Source organism: Erpetoichthys calabaricus, chromosome 13 (genome assembly GCF_900747795.2).
Source record: "Erpetoichthys calabaricus chromosome 13, fErpCal1.3, whole genome shotgun sequence".
NCBI classification, from domain to species: domain Eukaryota; kingdom Metazoa; phylum Chordata; class Cladistia; order Polypteriformes; family Polypteridae; genus Erpetoichthys; species Erpetoichthys calabaricus.
The window spans coordinates 121541381-121560963 of NC_041406.2; the positions used below are offsets into that span (position 1 = coordinate 121541381).

At 39.6% G+C, this 19583-nt stretch overlaps 1 protein-coding gene across 1 annotated transcript in view; it reads left to right on the forward strand.

The window, feature by feature from the left end:
* Positions 1-19583, forward strand: part of dcaf13 (ddb1 and cul4 associated factor 13) — a 280107-nt gene that overhangs the window by 116301 nt on the left and 144223 nt on the right. Inside the window, exon 8 of the mRNA XM_051936090.1 lies at positions 9019-9183. Within this exon, the coding sequence (XP_051792050.1) occupies positions 9019-9183 (165 nt within the window). The remainder of the gene's footprint in view (positions 1-9018; positions 9184-19583) is intronic.

The following is a 19583-nucleotide window of genomic DNA, read 5'->3' on the forward strand; positions in this document are numbered from 1 at the left end:
GAGACCCATTTCTAAGGGTTGGGGGGGCAGGCTGGGAAGACTGAATCTGCAATAGGTAAGCAGCTTGGTGTGAAGAAATCAACTGTGGGAACAATTATTAGAAAATGGAAGACATACACGACCACTGAAAATCTCCCTCGATCTGGGGCTCCACGCAAGATCTTATCCCGTGGGGTCAAAATGATCACAAGAACGGTGAGCAAAAATCCCTGAGCCACACGGGAGGACCTAGTGAATGACCTGCAGAGAGCTGGGACCAAAGTAACAAAGGCTAACATCAGTAACATACTACGCCGCCAGGGACTCAAATCCTGCAGTGCCAGACGTGTCCCCCTGCTTAAGCCAGTACATGTGCAGGCCCGTCTGAAGTTTGCTAGAGAGCATTTGGATGATCCAGAAGAGGATTGGGAGAATGTCATATGGTCAGATGAAAAAAACTCTACTCGTCGTGTTTGGAGGAGAAAGAATGCTGAGTTGCATCCAAAGAACAGCATACCTACTGTAAAGCATGGGTGTGGAAACATCATGCTTTGGGGCTGTTTTTCTGCAAAGGGACCAGGACGACTGATCCGTGTAAAGGAAAGAATGAATGGGGCCATGTATCGTCAGATTTTGAGTGAAAACCTCCTTCCATCAGCAAGGGCATTGCAGATGAAACGTGGCTGGGTCTTTCAGCATGACTATGATCCCAAACACACCGCCCAGGTAACAAAGGAGTGGCTTCGTAAGAAGCATTTCAAGGTCCTGGAGTGGCCTAGCCAGTCTCCAGATCTCAACCCCATAGAAAATCTTTGGAGGGAGTTGAAAGTCCGTGTTGCCCAGCGACAGCCTCAAAACATCACTGCTCTAGAGGAGATCTGCATGGAGGAATGGGCCAAAATACCAGCAACAGTGTGTGAAAACCTTGTGAAGACTTACAGAAAACGTTTGACTCCATACCTCTTGACTAGGCTTTGTCGTCTTTTGACAAACAAGGACCAAAATAATCCACTCCATCATTAGTGAAAGGTGGTCGATTGGGTGCTAGGCAATATTCTGGCAAATCTGCCATTTTTTGCTCGCCTGCTTTCACATTGTATCTTCTGCATGTGGTGCACTTTGAAATTATTTTTCTGATATCTGCGTTTGCTTGAGGTATCTAGTATTTTTGACGTAGCTCTGCTAACAGGTAGTTACGTCCACAGTGTCTATGTTCTTGGTGAAGGTTTCTGATTGAGTGTAGCAGTATGTGAGCTTTTTTGTATAATCGTAGGGTGTTTTGCCTCTTTGCCTCCAACTCTCAATATTCCTTCTTGCAGTACTGGGTCCAGTTTGATGATTTTACTGCTTTTCTTTACGTGCTGGTTTTTATGTAAGGCTTTAATTTCCTCTGGGTAAGCTTGTAGTTGACTGAGGCGAATAAGTTCGTTTTCTGCTTTAGACAAGTCGTGTAGAGACAGTGGCTTCGGCCTCATTGATGATTTGTATTCCTTCATATGTTCTGTGATTAGTGTTTTTTGTCTTTCTGGGCTGTGTCCAGATTTACTGACTGTATATTGAATTGCCTTTCTCTCTTCTTTCAGACACATTAGCATTTCTTTGAACCTGAGGAACCAAGCTATTGCTTTCTTTAAATTGAACCATTTTGAGTAGTACTCCACAAGTCTTTTTACTGGTTCGATCTTTTCTTCTACACTTGCAAAATTTGCTACACACCTTTTGATTTCCGGATCGTCGCTAGTAGACAGGTCCACTTCATCCAGTCTCTTAGGCCATTCCGTTCTCTGGCTGTAGCAGGAAGTTTGGGCTTTGTATCCAAGTCTTTCTTTTGATGAAGCTTTCTATTGTTAATCCTCTTGATGCCTGATCTGCAGGATTTTGTGCAGATGCGACATACCTCCATTGCGAGGGTTGTGTGTGCTCTCTTATCACTGCGATTCTGTTGGCAACAAAGGCTTTATAGTGTGCATTTTCATTTGCAACGTACCTTAGTACTGTGGTGCTGTCAGTCCAAAAGATTGATTCTTGCAGAGTGAACCTGTAGTTTTTGTTTTAACTTTTTGTCCATTTTGACTGCTACCACTGCTGCTGTAAGTTCTAACCTTGGTATCGTTACAGATTTTAGTGGTGCCATTTTCTTTGTTAGTCAGAAGGAGGTAGGAAACAGTGCCATACCTGTTCTCTGAAGCATCTCCAAAATTATGCATTTGTGTGGTCATTATTTGACCAAATCCAGGCGGTTTAATGTACCTGTCTACATTGTAATCCACAAGTAGATGCAAATCGTCCTACCATGTTTTCCATTGCCGAACGTACTTAACTTCCACTTCTTGATCCCATGCATATTTCTCTTTACACAGTTCTCTTAAAATAAGCTTAGCAGGCAGTATGACTGGTGCTAAAAATCCAAGTGAGTCATATATTGAACTGACCACTGACAGAATACCACGTCTTGTAGCAGGCTTATCTTGCAGCTTTACCTGGAACTTGAAACTGTCAGTCTGTGTGCACCATTGGACACCTAACGCTCTTTCAACTGGTAACAAATTGTGGTTGAAGTCTAAGTCCTTTTGATCTATTGCCCTGTCTTCTTCAGGAATGGACAACAAGACTGTTCTGCTATTACTTATCCATTTTGTAAGATAAAATCCTTTTTTTAAGCACAGGGCTTGAAGATCTTTGGCCAATTTTATGGCTTGTTCTTCTGTAGCAACTGACTTTAAACAGTCATCAACATAGAAGTTATGCAGCACAGTGTTAACTGCTTCCTCTGGAGCTGTCTCTCTTGCATACTCTGCTGTTCTTCCTCAGGCATAAGAGGCACAACTTGGTGATGAAGTAGCACCAAAAAGATGCACTGTCATTTTGTATTCCTCTAATTCATTGTTTATGTTACCTTCAGGCCACCACAGGAAACGAAGATCTGTGTCTTTTTCTGGAACTTTCACTTGATAGAACATTGATTTAATGTCTGCCGTGAGAGCAATTGGTTCCTCTCTGAATCTTGTAAGAACTCCAATGAGTGTATTAGTTAAATCAGGTCCTTTTAGTAACTGTTCATTTAGGGAAAAAACTTGGTAAGTGGCTATACAGTAAAAGACCACTCTGATCTTATTTTACTTTGGATGATATACTCCATGGTGAGGTATGTACCACACTCTCTCTTTTTCAAGGGTCCGCTGTTCAGTGGATACTTTGATAGCATATCCTTTGTCTAAAATGTCTTTCATGAAAATTTTATAATCCTCATGGAATGTTGGATACTTTGTAAGTTTCCTTTTAAGTCCAATAGCGTGTAGTTCTGCAACACAATGATTGTTTGGCACTTTAAGAGTCTCATCTCTAAAAGGCAGGTTAATGCAATAGTGTCCATCCGTTAGTCTTACAGTATCTGTGGCTATGCGCATGCTGCGTTCCGTAAAGTCTGTGTTGTATTGTTGGAGTAACATTTGTTCCACCTCCATTATTGTCACATAATTGACTGAACATCTTTTCAATCTTTCATTGTCTGACTCCTTTGTTAGGCAGTTAACAATCCATCCTAGAACTGTTTTCATTGCAAAAGGTCTGTTTCCTTCACTATGTATGATTTCCCGTGGCTCCATGACTTTACGAGAGTCTGTACCTATTAACAAACATACTTCTGTATGTATTTGGGGTAAATGCACATCTTTAAGGTAAGGCCATTTCATAATATCTTCTTGAGTAGGAATTTTTTCTTTATATCCAGGTATAATGTTTACTGTATACACCTCTTGTAAGTCATAAAATGTGTTTTTATCTAGCCCACAGACTTGCATGTCGGTTAAGACTTTACATTTTAAAGGCTTTTCTGTATTTTCTAGCGTTCCGAGATATATGTGAGACTTTCTTCCTGAAAGGTTTAATTGCTCTCGTAAACTCTCTGTGCAAAATGTGGCTGAGCTGCATGAGTCTATTAGAGCATATTTTTCACTCCTTTTGGACTTAGCTGCGGTTCCAGTCAAAGTTAAGACACCCTTTCCGGCCCCGGTTGCCATACAAGTCTCTTTCGGTATTATGGGCGCATTTGTAGAAGTGCTTTTCTGTTTAGATTTAGCACTCTCATCTTTGAGATTTAGCTTTATCGTCAGAGTTCTTTTCTTTGTTCACATGTAAAATAACTGGATGATATTGAGAGCATATGCTGCATTTCATCTTTTCTTCACAATCTTTACTAAGATGTCCTTGTATAAGGCATTTAAAGCATAAGCCTTTGGATTTCAAAAAGTCAATTTTACTTTCATAAGTTAATTTCTGAATTGCTCTGCAGTCTTTAAGATCGTGTTTTTAATCACAGAAAAGATAGTGCTTACCGTGTGTACGTCCAGCCGTATTCGCTTTATTTCCTTTTTCTACGGTACCAGCAAAATTTGAGGCAAAATTGCCCTTTCTCGTTCCTCCTTTCACTGGATATTTTTCATCATCAGTCTTTTCTTTTTCCCTTTTGAAGGTATGACTTTGATATGAAGCACCGTGCATTGGATCTAAGGAAGCTATAAGCCGGTTTTCTTGAAATCCATATAAGTCGGCGAGTTCTGGTCTTCTTCCTTCTTTACTTTCGATCTTTGCTGCTTTATTTTGCCAGAGCTCTCTTAGCTCTTGGGGAAGCTTCGATGACATAGTACAAATATTTAAATTGTTATCAAATTCATTTCCATTCTTTAAACCCGACATAACACATTTACAATTACCAAGAAAGAGTGTGTATGCCTTTAGGCTATCTCCATCGCCCATTCTTATTTGTCGCCATTTCCTAACTTTCTTCATGTAAGCATCCCCTATTTGTGTATGGTTTCCATAAAGGGTTTTCATCATTTCTCTAGCTTTTCTGTACACCTCTGCTGGCGGTAGTTATGTGCAGTTCTGTACCATTTCTTTAGGCGCATCTTTGTAAATTGTATTAAGTACTCTAATTTGTCTCCAGGATCACTTACCACTCGATCGATAGTCCAATCGAATGTTCTTGTAAAGTTTATATAAGTCAATGGATCTCTGTCGAATATTGGAACCTTTCTATATGGTACGTTAGGAACTTATTTTATTTTGTTGTTCTTTCCGATGGTCATAATGCTGATCATAAGGCAGTTGCTGAGGAGGTGATGGTGCTCTATTTTGTTGATCATAAAGCGGTTGTTGAGGATTATTGTTATCTTCATCTTTATACAGAAAGTCACAAATATTTGTATCATGTGGTTTTGCATTTCTTATATCTAGTTTCTGATGAACATTATAAGGATCCAGTCTATTTGGGCTGCGATTGCCTTGAAGCGTTCTCAATTTTGCTGCTTCCAACGCCAATTGGTCTCTTTCAGCCTTTAACTCTATTTCCTCAGTTTCCCACTGTGCTTTCTGCTGTGCTTTTTCAGCTTCTCGATGTGCTTCCTCAGTCTTTCTTTTGGCAATCAGCTGTGCTTCTGCAAATTTTAGAGCCTGTAGGCTTCTTTGGTTCTCTGCTTTAGCCAACAACAAAGCCTGTGCTGCCTCTTGAGATCTGAGGGCACTAACTGAAGTAGCCGCTGAACTTGTGTGACTTTTAGATTTTGCGGAGATTTGGGAGTTTTTAACTGAAGTACTCATTGAGCTTGCATGACTTTTACTTTGAATGGAAATCTGAGAGAAGTCAGGAATGTCATTCGTCGTTCTGTAATCCCTGAATTGGTTAGCCGAAAAGTCGGGTTGTTGGTCAAGGCTTTAATTTTGTTGTACTTCTAGTATCCAATCCATTATATTTCCCCAAAACGTGTGTATAGTTTTTGTTTTAGCATCAACGTTATTTTGTATCATTTTCCTTGCATCTTTTTATATTCCATTCTCAAGCTGGGGAACTGATTCTTGATATTTAATTCTACTTTTTCACAGTTAAGTTAATTTTGTTGTAAATCCATTAGGATCTTCATCACATCGGATAATTGTTTGTATTTATAATCCATTGCTGTTTGAAGATTAGTTGTCACTGAATTGAACAGTTTTCTGTCATCATGGGGATGGTCCTCCATTGAAACGTCATAATCGTCACGACTTCCGCTCACACCACTGAGACTTTCGTTGGGGGTTTGAAATTTCCTCTGTCTCGCGGATTCAGACGCCATGGCGATCCCACATGGTACTGTACTTAAACTCCTTTATAATTTATACAGTCTCGCGAGGAGCGCTAGCATTTCTCAAATATTCCCTACTCCGATCAAAGACAAAGGTTAAAAATACCTGTCGAGTCTTTCCAAGTTGTCGTTGTTTTCTTTCGTCGCAGTCCGATTTCAGGCGTAGAACACGCAGGTTACTTTCTTTTTATAATCTAAGGCAATTTTCAAGCTTTCAGTCTTTTGGCAGGTTTCAATCTTAGGCAGGTATTAAACTTTTTAGTGTAGCTGCCGAAATATAAGGAGAGATCAAGCACGGGTAAAACGCGCGTCAAAAGAAATCTCTCAGTCCAAAAGTTCGTTTTAAAAATATTTATTGAAAGTTAAAAGCAAATTATCCACACAAGAATAAAGGAAAAAATAGTTACAGGGGATATAATTGGAAACAACATACCATGAAAATAATTGACTTTGCAATAACTTCTTCAATGAAAATGAACAGATATGCCAGTTCCATATATGGAAAAAGTAGGTAAACCCTTTGTGCTAATAAAATGGCAGAAACAACCACAAGTAAGCATTTCCTATAACTGTTTGCCCGTCTCTTGACATCGACTGAATGAAGAAATTCTGCTTAGGTGAGTAGGAGAAATCTTCAGCTGTGTGTGTTTGAGGGATGTCTTCCATCCGCAACACATTTTAATCCTCCCAGCAGCATCTTGATGAGAATCAGATGTGGGCCATTTTAATCAGTTTCTTTCTTTTCAGCCATTCATTTGTGGATTTACAGGTATTTTTAGGATCATTGCCATGTTACAGGGTCTACATTTGGTTGAGCTTCATTCTTAGGCAAGATTGTCTCACATTATCTTGATACACCTTCTAGTACAATAAGAATTCCTAGTGGATTCAGTGATTGTGAGCTGGCTAGGCCCTGATTCAGCAAAGCAGCCACAAAACAACTTTTCCTCTACTATGCTTAAAAGTTAGTATCTTTCTTCTGGTCAAATTCTGTCTTTGATTTTCGCCAAACATATCTCCTGGTACTGTGACCAAATAACTCTTTTTCTTGTCTGTCAGGAGCAATTTAAGAAGTCTTGGCCTTTGCCTAGGTTTCCATGAGCAAACATTATTCTCGCCCTTCTGGTCTTTCTCATAAGGGAAGCTTTACTCCTGGAACACCTCTAATGTAGATTGAATTTGTGCAGCTTCTTTCTAATTGTAGACTCGTGCACTTTGATATCGACAGTGACAGGAACTACCTGTGGGCCCCATGATGAAATTCTGGGCTTCATAGAGACTTTTGTCAGCCTCTTATATTCTGCTATTAGGCTGAACTTGTTGGAGCAGCCCAGCCTGGACAAGTTGGTGTGGTATAGCAGGTCCACAGCTCATGTTAAAAGTGTCAGTTTAAAAAAAAAAAAAAAAAAATAGCCGCTTAGTGAGTGAGTGAGCGGTTCTCGGGGAATTCATGATGCGGGCGATTCTCACTTAAGTGCACAGGTGAGGAGTCGTCTGCATCCGTAATTGTTCCCGAGAGCTGATCCACGTCCCCGTAATAAATGGAAGCGCGAGGCGGCTAGCAGAGAAAGATAAGGAAAAAAGAAAAAGAAAAACGCTGGTTGCAGGAGTGAGGAGAAAACCGGTGTGTGTTAGCGAGAGAGAGAGCAAACGCAGGCAGCTGGACAGTTGAGCCCTAGTGGGGTGTTTGGCCAACACATAGGGGAGTCGATTGTGGTCGCTCCCACTGAGCATTCTGTGAGGAGCGGAAGTGACCAGAAGAAGGATGGCTCGCCGCGGAACACAGCAGGAGGCTTGGGAGATAGGTTCCCCCAACGGCCAGGACGCTCACACTGGGGAATCCAATTCCCGGTCTGGAGAGTGCGGAACCAAAGCCAGGGATCGGGAAGCCTCCAGATCAGAATGGAGAGAGGTTGTCAGCTCTGGTAGAGCGACTCCCCTGTTGTGAAGCCCGATGGGAGAAGCAGAGGAGCTGCCAGGTAAAAAAAAATAAGGCACCAGGCTTTGTTTTTAAAGAGACTGCTTCCAGCCGTTGTTTTAACCTCGTTTTAAAGGATTTATTTATTGTTTTTTTTTTTAACCTCCACGTTTCAATTTTTATGGGATTATTTATTTAAGAAACTGTGATGCACTGCATTATTTTATTTGAACACTGTTTTGTTGGCTGTTTTTAATAAAAGCACTTTACATTTTTGCACCATCCCCTTGCTTCATTTGTTGTGCCTCACTGCCAAGCTTATCGGTGACATTACCGACGGTGTTGGGTTCAGGGCTCCCAGAAGGACGATAGAAGAGTGGAGCAAACTCACATCGTCACAATTGGGTGTTTGAAATTTTCTTCACTTGTAGATTATCTTCCACACATTAAAGGTTGATTTCCAGTTGTTTGGAAATGTTTTTAAATCCCTTTTCCAAACTTCTAGGCATCTCTAACTTTATTAATGAAGGCCTCAGAGTGCTCTTTAGAACCAGGTTTGGTGATAACACATATTTCCACAACAAAGAGCAAGCCAGACTAAATATGTGAGATTAAAATAAGACTAATTTTCCCAAGATACTCATATCACCTTTATATATAAATACTAGAACCAAATAATTTTAATATTTTTGAAGTTAAGGTTCTTTAAAACAATCTTGAATTCTGTTTGACTGCTTAAGATTGCGTAACCATATGGTAAAATGTTTTAGAAATTAAGTTCTCATAGCTCTGTTCTTCTGTTACAGGTTATTTTACAAGGTAAAATCATGTAGATTTCATATGTAATATAATGTAAATTTACTTTTAAGTATCAATAGTAATTGCATAAAGTTTACTTTTTTAGGAGTTCCAAACAGAATATCATTCTTACATACAATACTATATTATTGCTTGGTCCTAAATTGCCATTATAATATATGTTTATTTTTTGTTTTCCTGTAGCTTGTACACATTTGATATGCGTTATCTGGATGCACCTGTCAAGGTGCACATGGATCATGTGTCAGCTGTGCTTGATGTAGATTATTCTCCAACGGGGAAAGAGTTTGTCTCTGCCAGCTTTGATAAGTCCATCAGAATTTTTCCTGCAGACAGTGGACGCAGCAGGTCAGTGATTTAGTTATTTGTTTCAAAAAGAAAAGCTTAACTTTATATCTGAAAATTGGACATATGTTTTGTAAATATTCACCACTAATGTACTGTTGTGGAATTCCTGAAATGTTTTTAGATAACCTTAATTCACTTATTTAAAAAGCAATCATTATCATTTAGGGAAAGTAGACAAAGAAAATAACACTGTCAATGGGCTATTAACACCATCTGAATTTTATGCTAATTTTTTGGTACACTTTTTCTATAGTCTGGGTAGTGTGAATTAATTTTACATATTTATACCTTTTGATATGAACTTCAATGTTGCTTAAGAATATTAGAAAATATGTAAATATACTCTTCTTACAACATTACCATACGTAATAAATAATTATGTTTAATTGGGCTTTCTTGAAGTGTCATTACAGTAAGTTATTAAAGTAATGTGCTGTTAATGTTTAGTATTTTTGTGTTCTTTCATAAAAGTCACATAAAAGACTACCTCAAAAACAAATATCAACATTCATTACAGTGTCTTCTGTGGTGAACTGACTGGAAAATTTACTTAGTGATTTATTGCAGCTGGTCTACCTAATATTCTTGAATGGTGTGCCCAAATAATACAGTGAAACTGTTGCCTGTTTATCCATGCTGACTTTCAGATGTCTTCTAGAAGTACTTCTGTGACTGTAGTTAAATGCCCAAGGAAAACCAAATAAAAACCTTGTTAATCATACTCATATTTCAGAGCAGATATATCCATAATTATATTCAACAAACATCTTGAAATTAAGTACAAACCTTTCCAAGATTTTCCTTCTACAGTAACCTTGCTAATTCAGTGGAGATAAGTATGACAAATTTTCTTGTCTGCGGAGAAAAAGTGCATCATTGACTACCTGCAGCAGGTGGTGAAAACTGCCCAGCACATCATTGGCATCCTGCTACCAACTATTGCTGACCTGCAGCATCCATAGTGTCTGCGATGGGCTCGCAGCATCAAGAATGCTTCTTCTGCCAGTCATAGACTGTTTACCCTTCACTCATCAGGGAGGTGCTACAGGAGCCTTCGGACCCGTGCCAGCAGGCTCAAGAATAGTTTCTTTCATAACACCATCACCATTCTGAACTCTCAACACTTGCTACTCAATAGCTTAGCTGACCTTACTGAATATAAATAACTTCTGACTGTACTCTGTGTATATTTTCACCTGTTTACATACATCTATTCTGTACATAAAGATATTTCATCTGTTTTTATTCATATCATGTATCTGTACTTACTGATCGGTGTTCATATCTATATACTCTTCCTTGTATATACAGTAGACCCCTGCAAAGTCGCAGTTCAGAGTTCGCGGCCTCAGTCATTCACGGGTTTTTCCTTAGAACCTATCTAATAATTGTTAGTGGAAACTGCAAATATCCTCCGAAATTTTTTATGGCTTTTTTCATGGCAATACGGTACTGTAGAGAGAACAGGAAGCAACTGTAGAGGAAAACGCAGCTTGGGATGGTGAAAGTAGCTAATAGAATTTGAAACTGCAACTCCCAGCAGTCCCTGCAATGGCTCTGATTGGTCTTCTGCTGAGGGTGCTGGAGCTTTTGGGTTCAAAGGATGTCAGTGCGGCTTTTAAAAAGGGGGCCGGTGACCAAAAGTAAAAAAAAAGTTTTTTTAATTTGTGTTTCAAGTTCCTGTCTGTCTGCCTTCTGTTGGGTTACCTGTACTTTTGATTTGTCCTGGATTGTCTGCCATCTGTCTGTGTACATGAGGACTGTAAGAGGATTTGTGGCCATCCTGCAAGGAAAGGAGCGCTCCTGAACCCGTCCACCCATCTTCACCATTTCAGGAACTAGCAGTAGGACTATCTTTATATTCCCATTCAACATGCGGATCTCTGGACTATCTATTTTCATAATTACATTTCATCTGTTGTCGTTTCTCATTAACGTTTTTCATGATTTACTGTGTTTATTTTGTTTGTGCTTTGTTGTATTTAATGTATAATTGCCATAAGGGGAACAGGGATGGTATTGTTGTTTTCATTGATTTCATTTGTTTTGATTACAGATCTTTATTTGCTGTTTGATTACTGGTTTGCTTTGTTTTTGTCTGTTTTTTAGTGCGTGCGGGTCGGGCCAAGGCTGATTGCATCCCTGGAATCTCCACCATAAAAATAAATAAATCACCGTCTTCTTGACGGTTTGAATCTTAGCGGCACTGGACCTCTACAGCGTTATTCATTTCTCCTTGCTGCTGATTGACTGTGATGCATCTCCAGCTGAGTGTTCTTGTGTTTTCCGTTTTGTTCCTCTTAACCCTAAAACCGCCACAATTGGTTATAGTCATTTCCCAGTGCCATTTGCGAGCACACAGGAGCTGATCAGTCAGTGCCGTACATTCGTTGAGCAGCCAGCTCATGACCACTGCCAGCCTCTTGTGAGCAGGGGGGCCGAATGCACCCCTAGAAGACATGGACGCTCCTCAAAAAACCCCTCTTAAAAAACGCTGATAGACTACTTTCACATTGCTCCCTTACTTGCTGGACTTACTTACAGCTGCTCTGTCGTGTGATATGCTTCTCGCGCAACGCTACGTATACTTAAAAGCCTGAACAGCATTTGTCCTTTATGGCTGATTGCTTTGTTTCACTCTCATCCCCCAGACATCCTCTGCTCCTGTTGGGGGTTCCTCTCCCGTTTTGCTCCCCTATGATGTTTGTCTATTCTTTATTCAAGAACTAACTGTATACTGAGCTCGTTTTACTTCTGAAAGAGACGTTTGTTTGTTTGAAGTGTTTGAATAAAGTTCCTCTGTGTTTCTGTGCAATTCTGTGACCCAAGCATGACACCCTGCAGCATTGCAGCCTCACTGTCCCTGGGATTGAGCCGTTGCACTATAGCCTGGAAGCATCAGCGCTTACCTCTGCGTGCTTGATTGCAGCCAGTTCAAGCGCAGTTGGCTCGGTGATTTACTGAATTTCATCCGTGGCATCAGTTGCACCTTACAAATGCACTTACTGGCTTTTAACAATTGAGACTCATACACTATCAATTGGAATGGCTAGAGTTGACATCCCTATTTCCATCCACTCACAGATGTTAATAAGACACCAACTCCAGCGGTGTGAGAGCCTTCAACAGCACACTTGACAGAGAGCTGCCAAAGTGGCATCTGGAAATTCTTTGACAGATGGGGATGGAAAAACCACAATACTTGCCAGTCTGTATGCAGGATTTGCTACTGCATAACACTAGTTAAAGGGGCTAACACAACCAGTTTTGCCAAACACTTGAAGGATCGGCATGTGAGTCAATACAAAGAATTTTGAGCGATACCGTATTTCTAAATTAGGGAATAATTAAGTGTAAACCTGTAATATATTTTGTTTATGAAAAAGTTTTAACCTGTAGAAAGAAGAAACTATTTTAGTCTAAAATTCATGTTTCAAGATAGGGGGCTGCAATTGTTTTTTCTTTTGGCCCAGTTTTATTATGTGCTTGTTCATTCAGGGCAACATTCTTCAGCACAACGGCTCTGTTGCTCCTTTGACTTTTAAAACCTCTCAGTGAAATGTGCTGTTGTGGCTCATTTCTTTTTTTATTATGTGTGACTTTAAAATTATATTACATCACATTTAGCATATAAGATGCTATAACTTTTCAGTGCTCAATTGCATAAACAGTGGCACTACTCCTTCGTGTGCTCATATACTTGCAGCTTTGCTTCAGATTGTGTATTTGTATGTCGGGTCATTTGCAGCACATCAGAAGCATGCCTCACAGGAGAGCACTTTGATATGCTAGTCTTTGTTGCATAAATAAAAGACTTAATAATTTATTTACAGAAAAAAACAGAGTGCACTGTTTGCATTTATGGAAGCCTTTAAGTGTGCTGGTGGTTTGTTTGTGTGTTACTTTTCTGAACATTTGTTTGCAGAATACCACATTCATGTTCTTTTTACTTTAATGTTTACTATTTTTATTTATACTGTTTACAAAAGATTGCAATACTTATTGAGCCAACATTTAGTGATATTTGAAACATTTCATTGTACTACCTAAGTAACAGTATTTGTTTTCATCAGTGTAAAAGAAACAGTTGACCGAATTGGAACCTCTTTACTTTTTGTTGTTTATAGAAGTTTACTCTTTTACAAAATATTGCACTACTTGAAGTATTTTCATTCAATGCAAAAATTTTAATGGATATAGAATAAAAAATTAAAACATTTTTTTAATTAGGTTACATTATATACTGTATTAGCTATCAAAAATGTTATTGAATACTTTTGTTAGCAATGTATCCATCCATCCATCCATTTTCCAACCCGCTGAATCCGAACACAGGGTCACAGGGGTCTGCTGGAGCTAATCCCAGCCAACACAGGGCACAATGCAGGAACCAATCCCAGGCAGGGTGCCAACCCACCGCAGGACACACACAAACACACCCACACACCTGAAATTTAGGCATTGTGACAACCCTCTAGGATGACTCCTAGAAATGGCCATCCGGCCATGCTGATGGGGACTGATTTCTTTGGCATTCCAGGAGTCCACCACCATCTTGCGTATGTTGAGGTGCAATGGTTCTGTCTGTACCACAATTTTGTCTTGGTCGAGTAATATATTACTCTACTTTCCCCTTTTGAGTTGTTTGTAGCTTTTGTCAGAATGCCTCAAATCTCACATACTTACCACTGTTTATAAGGCATTGTACCATATAACTTCTCCCCACCTTCCCTTCTAAATTTATAACCTCAGGAAATTAGGTGTAATGAAAGACAAGCAGGAGTTAAGTTACACTTTAAATATTGTATTACTGATAATATTCATAAATAATAACAATAACCAAAGTATATTTGAATATTGGCAACCATACAACCTGATAAATGTTGATGTGTAGTTTCAGGCGGCACACAGACTTGTTAGTTACTTAAAATGTTTCTAGTTAAGTCCTCATTTTTGGTTAGCTTTCTTCAGAACAGGTCGCATTCCTGTCTCAATAGAGCTGTGCTCTTCATTGTGTTGTCCTTTTCAGTTCATGGTGTGAGATGCTCCTTTATCAGTTGGTAAGAGAGAGTGAGCTAGGAAGGGGTAGAGCAAGCAAATTTATAGATTTTCTGTCCAACCCCTATAACCAATAGGGCATCATGGTACTTAAAGGCTTCTGATGCAAGCCAATTCCAAACAGCCTTGCTTCAGACCGATGGGGCATAGAATTCCTTCACACCTTCCCCCAAAACCATTTGTTAAGGTGAAGCTTGCCAGCTAGGCAGTCTGGCTTTCCTGTGGTTGTTGATTTGAGAGTGTCCTGTAGAGAATCACTTGTTTTAGGCACTTCACCCAATCCTGTCGTAAAGACTGATTTCTTTAAGGGGGAAGGGGTTCTTAACCATCAGACCATTGCTGTTCTTATCAATAATGTAACACTAATATTACATTGCTTTGTCTAAGTTACAAATAAAGACATACAAAATATTTATCAACTTTTATGCAAAATTTAACATTACAACAACTATAAGTCCTCCACACACCTCCTGTATTCTGATTCATCTCTATAATTAATGCAGCCTATGATGGAGGTATCATCTGAGTATTTTTGTAGGTAACAAGCGCTGGTATTATACTGGAGTCCTATGTTTAGAGGGTAAACAGAAAGGGAGACTGGACATTCCCTGTGGTGCCTCAGTATTACATGCCACAATTTCTACACACAGTCCCTGAACCACAAAAACTACTGTTTTGTTGGACTGGTTATTCATGATTCAGTGCCTCAGTATTACATGCCACAATTTCTACACACAGTCCCTGAACCACAAAAACTACTGTTTTGTTGGACTGGTTATTCATGATTCAGGGGGTTATGGATACATCAAGATACATAGCCTTGAGGTTTTTCCCCAGTTGATAGGGCAGAATGGCACTGGAAAAAAAAAAAAAAAATCAAAAGAACATTATTTTGGCTGTGGTGCTGGCTTTGTCCATGTGGGCATATACTCAGGGGAGAATCTACATCAGACTATCCTCAACACCTATATGTGCCTGATAGGCAAGCTACAGAGGATCAAGATATCTGAAACCAGGGGTCCAAGCTTTTTCAGGGCTGGCCTATCAAGGGTCTTCATGATGTATGAAGTAAGAACAACTTGTCTAAAATCCTTAGGATCATTTGAATTCCTTTTCTTTGGCACTGGGACCACACAGGATGTTTTAGAGAGCTAGGGAACCTTCTGTAAACCCCGGGAAAGGGAGAACATGTTCTGAAAGACTTCACATTGTTGGCTGGCACATGTTTTCAGTGATGGTTCGGTCCTGCCCCACAGCCTTGTTTATGCAGTTTCTTTAGCTCTTTTTTGACTTGGCCAGTAGAGGCAGACACTCCTGGAAGTGGAAGGAGACTGAGGACCAAAGGTGTAATATCAGTGTAGGGCAGGGGTAGGCAGCGTCGGTCCTGGTGAGCCGCAGTGGCTACAGGTTTTCATTCCAACCCAATTGCTTAATTAGAAACCAATCATTGCCAATCTCAGACCTTATTTAATTTTATGGCTTGTTAGTCTGTGCAATGTAAGGCTCTTATATCGTAGATTTTTTTCCTTTCCAAGGATATCATCCAAATGATATGAAGCCTAAAACAGATCATTTTCAGTCTGTCACATTTTTCTATTAAGTGTTTTATTAAATCAAACAGTGCATGATGAACACACACAGATGTAATTGGAAAAAAGCTAGCTGGAGAACTGCTGGCTGCTTTGTCTTTTACATCTTATTGCTAATAAGGAGCAATTAAAACACTGAATGCAGCAGTTTAAGATTGAAATAAGCAATTAAGGTTGGAGAACCTTAACAAGCGAGACCACTAAAATGAAGCATCAAAATGTCACTTAAGCAATATGTGCCTCATCAGCAGCAATAGAGTTCTCGTTAAGGAACTGGGTTGGAACAAAAACCTGCACATACTGCGGCTCACCAGGACCGACGTTGCCTATCCCTGGTGTAGGGGAAAGTCAAGCAGGGTACAGATGGCAGGTTGAATTTCAGAACTACGTCAGCTTACACATGGAGGCTAGCAGTGTTTGGGGAGGGCTAGACTGATAAGAGTAAATCAAACCTGTAGAAAAACTGCTTCAGTTAATTCGATCTGTACTTGTTCCCTTCCTCTGCAGGTTTTACAGCCTGCTTGTAGTCAGTGGTAGTCATCATCTCATTCCACACTTCCTTCATGTTGTTCTACTGTAACTTGTACTCTAGTTTATCCCTGTAATAAGGTTTCCCCAAAGTGAGCTGCTTGTTCAGTTCTGACTGCACCGGTTTGATTTCCCCCTTAACACCAGATCTGAATTCTCTTTTTCTTATTCAGTAGGGCTTTCAGGTCTTTAGTGATTCATGGTTTACTATTGGGAAAACACTGCATTGTGGAAACTGTTACCTACACAAAATTTAATGTAGTCTGTGGTGTGGTGGAAGAGACCCTCAGTATCCTCACCATGGAACACATAAACATGAGCATGTCCCAGTTTTCTCAAGGCATCCTTCAGAGCCTCCTTAGCCTCCACTGTCCATTCCTGCACAGTCCTAGTGATGAATGGCAGCACCTGTACAGTAGGTTTACATGTGGGTATGAGCTGTACCAAATTATGGTCGGATCCACCCGAAGGTGAAAAAACAACAAAGGTTTATTTACCTCTTTAACACTGGCATATAACAAGTAGAGGGTTTTGTTTTCTCTTGTTGTACAGTGAACAAATTGATAAACATTGGTGTATGAAACCTGTTAGTTACCAGAAATTGTGATGAAAACTCTGGGATGGTTGGTGCAGAGTCTGTTTACCACAGAAAATGCTGTGTGTGATTCCAAGAGAGGGATGGGGGCGTTTGGGTTTGGGAACAAGCCTGGCATAAACATCCAGTACAATGGAATGTGAAAACTCCCTCTTTATATAAGGCCATAAGCCCCCGATGAATAGTGCAACATTCAAATTGCATACCCTGTGCTTTAATTATAATGTGTCCAGGTTCGCACCATTTTTTATTCACAAAAATGTCAATTCCTTTTACCTTCTTCCTACTACTTATACTCTTGTTTTGTTTTTCCCGCATGATTTTATATTCATCCACTGCAACTGTGGGGTTCGGCATTTAATCTCTAAGCAATAAGACTGATGAGTGTATATGCCTTTTAGCTCCTAATCAGCGTTTAGAGTGCATCTGTTTTATTCACCAGCTATCTTACACTGTCCATGATGAATAAAGGTCTGCACCTTCTCCTCTTACTGTGGAACTCGACTCCAGCTCTCTTTCCCTGGCATCTACACAGTAGCTCTGCTGCTCCTGGGAGACAACATACGCAGGTCCAGCAGTAGACTGACCCTGACACAATCCTGTCTTCCTTTCACCCATTGTCATCTGGATCTTCCTTGCTACCCCTTGCTCTTTTCCCAAACGTTTTTCTACTTTGTGAGCACAGGTGCACCGCCTAGTGACTTGCAGAATGTCAGTAGGGAACAGCTGAGAAAATCACACCTGCATCTAACATGCAGTAAACTATCCTGTCTCATTAAACACCCTGCAGTTGCAAAGCTTTACAGCAGAGTGCCACACACCCACAAGCACAAGTGGAGCTGCACTGCTTATAATAAAAACCGCAGAACATCACTGACCCCATAATACTGTGTATCATACAAGTTTCTGTTCTCCATAAAAAAAGTAGCAAGCAACAACTATGATAAAAATGGGAGCACCTATAGCAGGCACCTGGTCATGATAGCACTGGAAACATATATAAATATAAGACCAATGCTGTTCAATACTACTGATTTAAGAGATTATGTTGAAATTTTTTGTCCCTACCTTGTAATGGCATAGTCCATACACCCATGTTTTGCATCCCTTTTCTCTTGTTTGACATCATTGTGTAAAATTTTCTCTGGCATCACCGAGTGTGTCATCTTGGCAGTCTGTTTGATAGTTGGGGCCTTGTGACATTTCAGTCTTATTTCCATACATATGACATCTCTTTCTCTGACTCTGTTCCCTAGCACCTTTTTCATTGTTGTTGTTTTGCTCCCTTTCACCCCAGATAGAAGCCTGTCTGTACTTTGTGTTCTTTGCTTTGTAATTCAACCTCCATGCTCCTCTTTTAATCTCAGAACAGTACTACAGTCTTTGCTATAGTGGCTTTTCTACTCTTTCCCGGCAAATGTATTGTTCATGAATATCATCTTTTGTTATGAATGTCCCAACTCACAATTTATCCAGTTCAATATATTTTATAAAACTTTGTTCTATTTCCTGGTAATTTTTTTTCCTCATGGGTCTCTCTCCTGCTTAGTTGTACTCTTTGATCCCTAGTGTACCTAGTGTCTTCCTTCACATATCTGGCTCTGCCCTCCTGTCTTCTCTTTCTGGTTTTGGATTAGTTAAATATGAATACTGGGCAATGTACGGATTAATCTTTTTTCAATTGACTTGTTTTAAATGGTATTGCATTTTTTTAATTCAATAACATGGATCACATATTAAAGACTGCGTTCATATTAATCATAAATGCATTGTTTTTTATACATTTATAGGGTTGTTACTGCCAGGTCTACAGAGTACAGTGAAGTTCATACCTGCAAGTGCCATCAGCTTGCCCACATGTCACCACTCTCTGGCATTATGATTAATAAGCACTGTACATCAAGTTTACCTTGCAGTGTGTCATAACTTAGCAGCATAATGAATGATATACCAAAAGGTTATTTCATAGTAGGAAAAAGACGTGGGCAGTATTGCAACCACTGTGTAGTACTGTAAATAAAAGATGAAGATTTTCTGCTAGTGGTTTTACTGAGTAATTTTGCTGAATTCAGTCCCAGCATTTTGCTCATTAACCATATGTAATAGTAATGACCAGAATCCTAACAAGAGCAGTCATCCCATGAAACTTGGATATATTAATATGCAGAAATATACATGCAAAAAACTATGCAACCTAGGTGTTAAACTAAAGACATATACACCCTTAACAGGATATGAGTTGGAAAACAAATGTATACATGAAGTCACATGTACACATGAAGTGTATAATGTGTGAAGACTGCAGTCCAAATATCAAATAAACACTTTCACAAAAGGTATAACAAAACAAGTGCATTTTTATTCCAGAATATAACTGAAGAAAAAGAAATTATTCAATTTACATGTTGCTGTCAAAGTGTAAAAACCGAAGCCCGAATATCAATCAACACATCCTATGACAGTACCAGATTTAAAGTCACTGAGCTCTTCAATATTACCCATTCTATTGCCAGTGTGTCAGTACAGATTGCATGGATATGTGCTCGATTCTTATGCACCTGTTAATAATGGGTGTAGCTGCAACACCTGTAGGGCATTCTACGAAACGTGCTTATGAAATCTAGACTAAG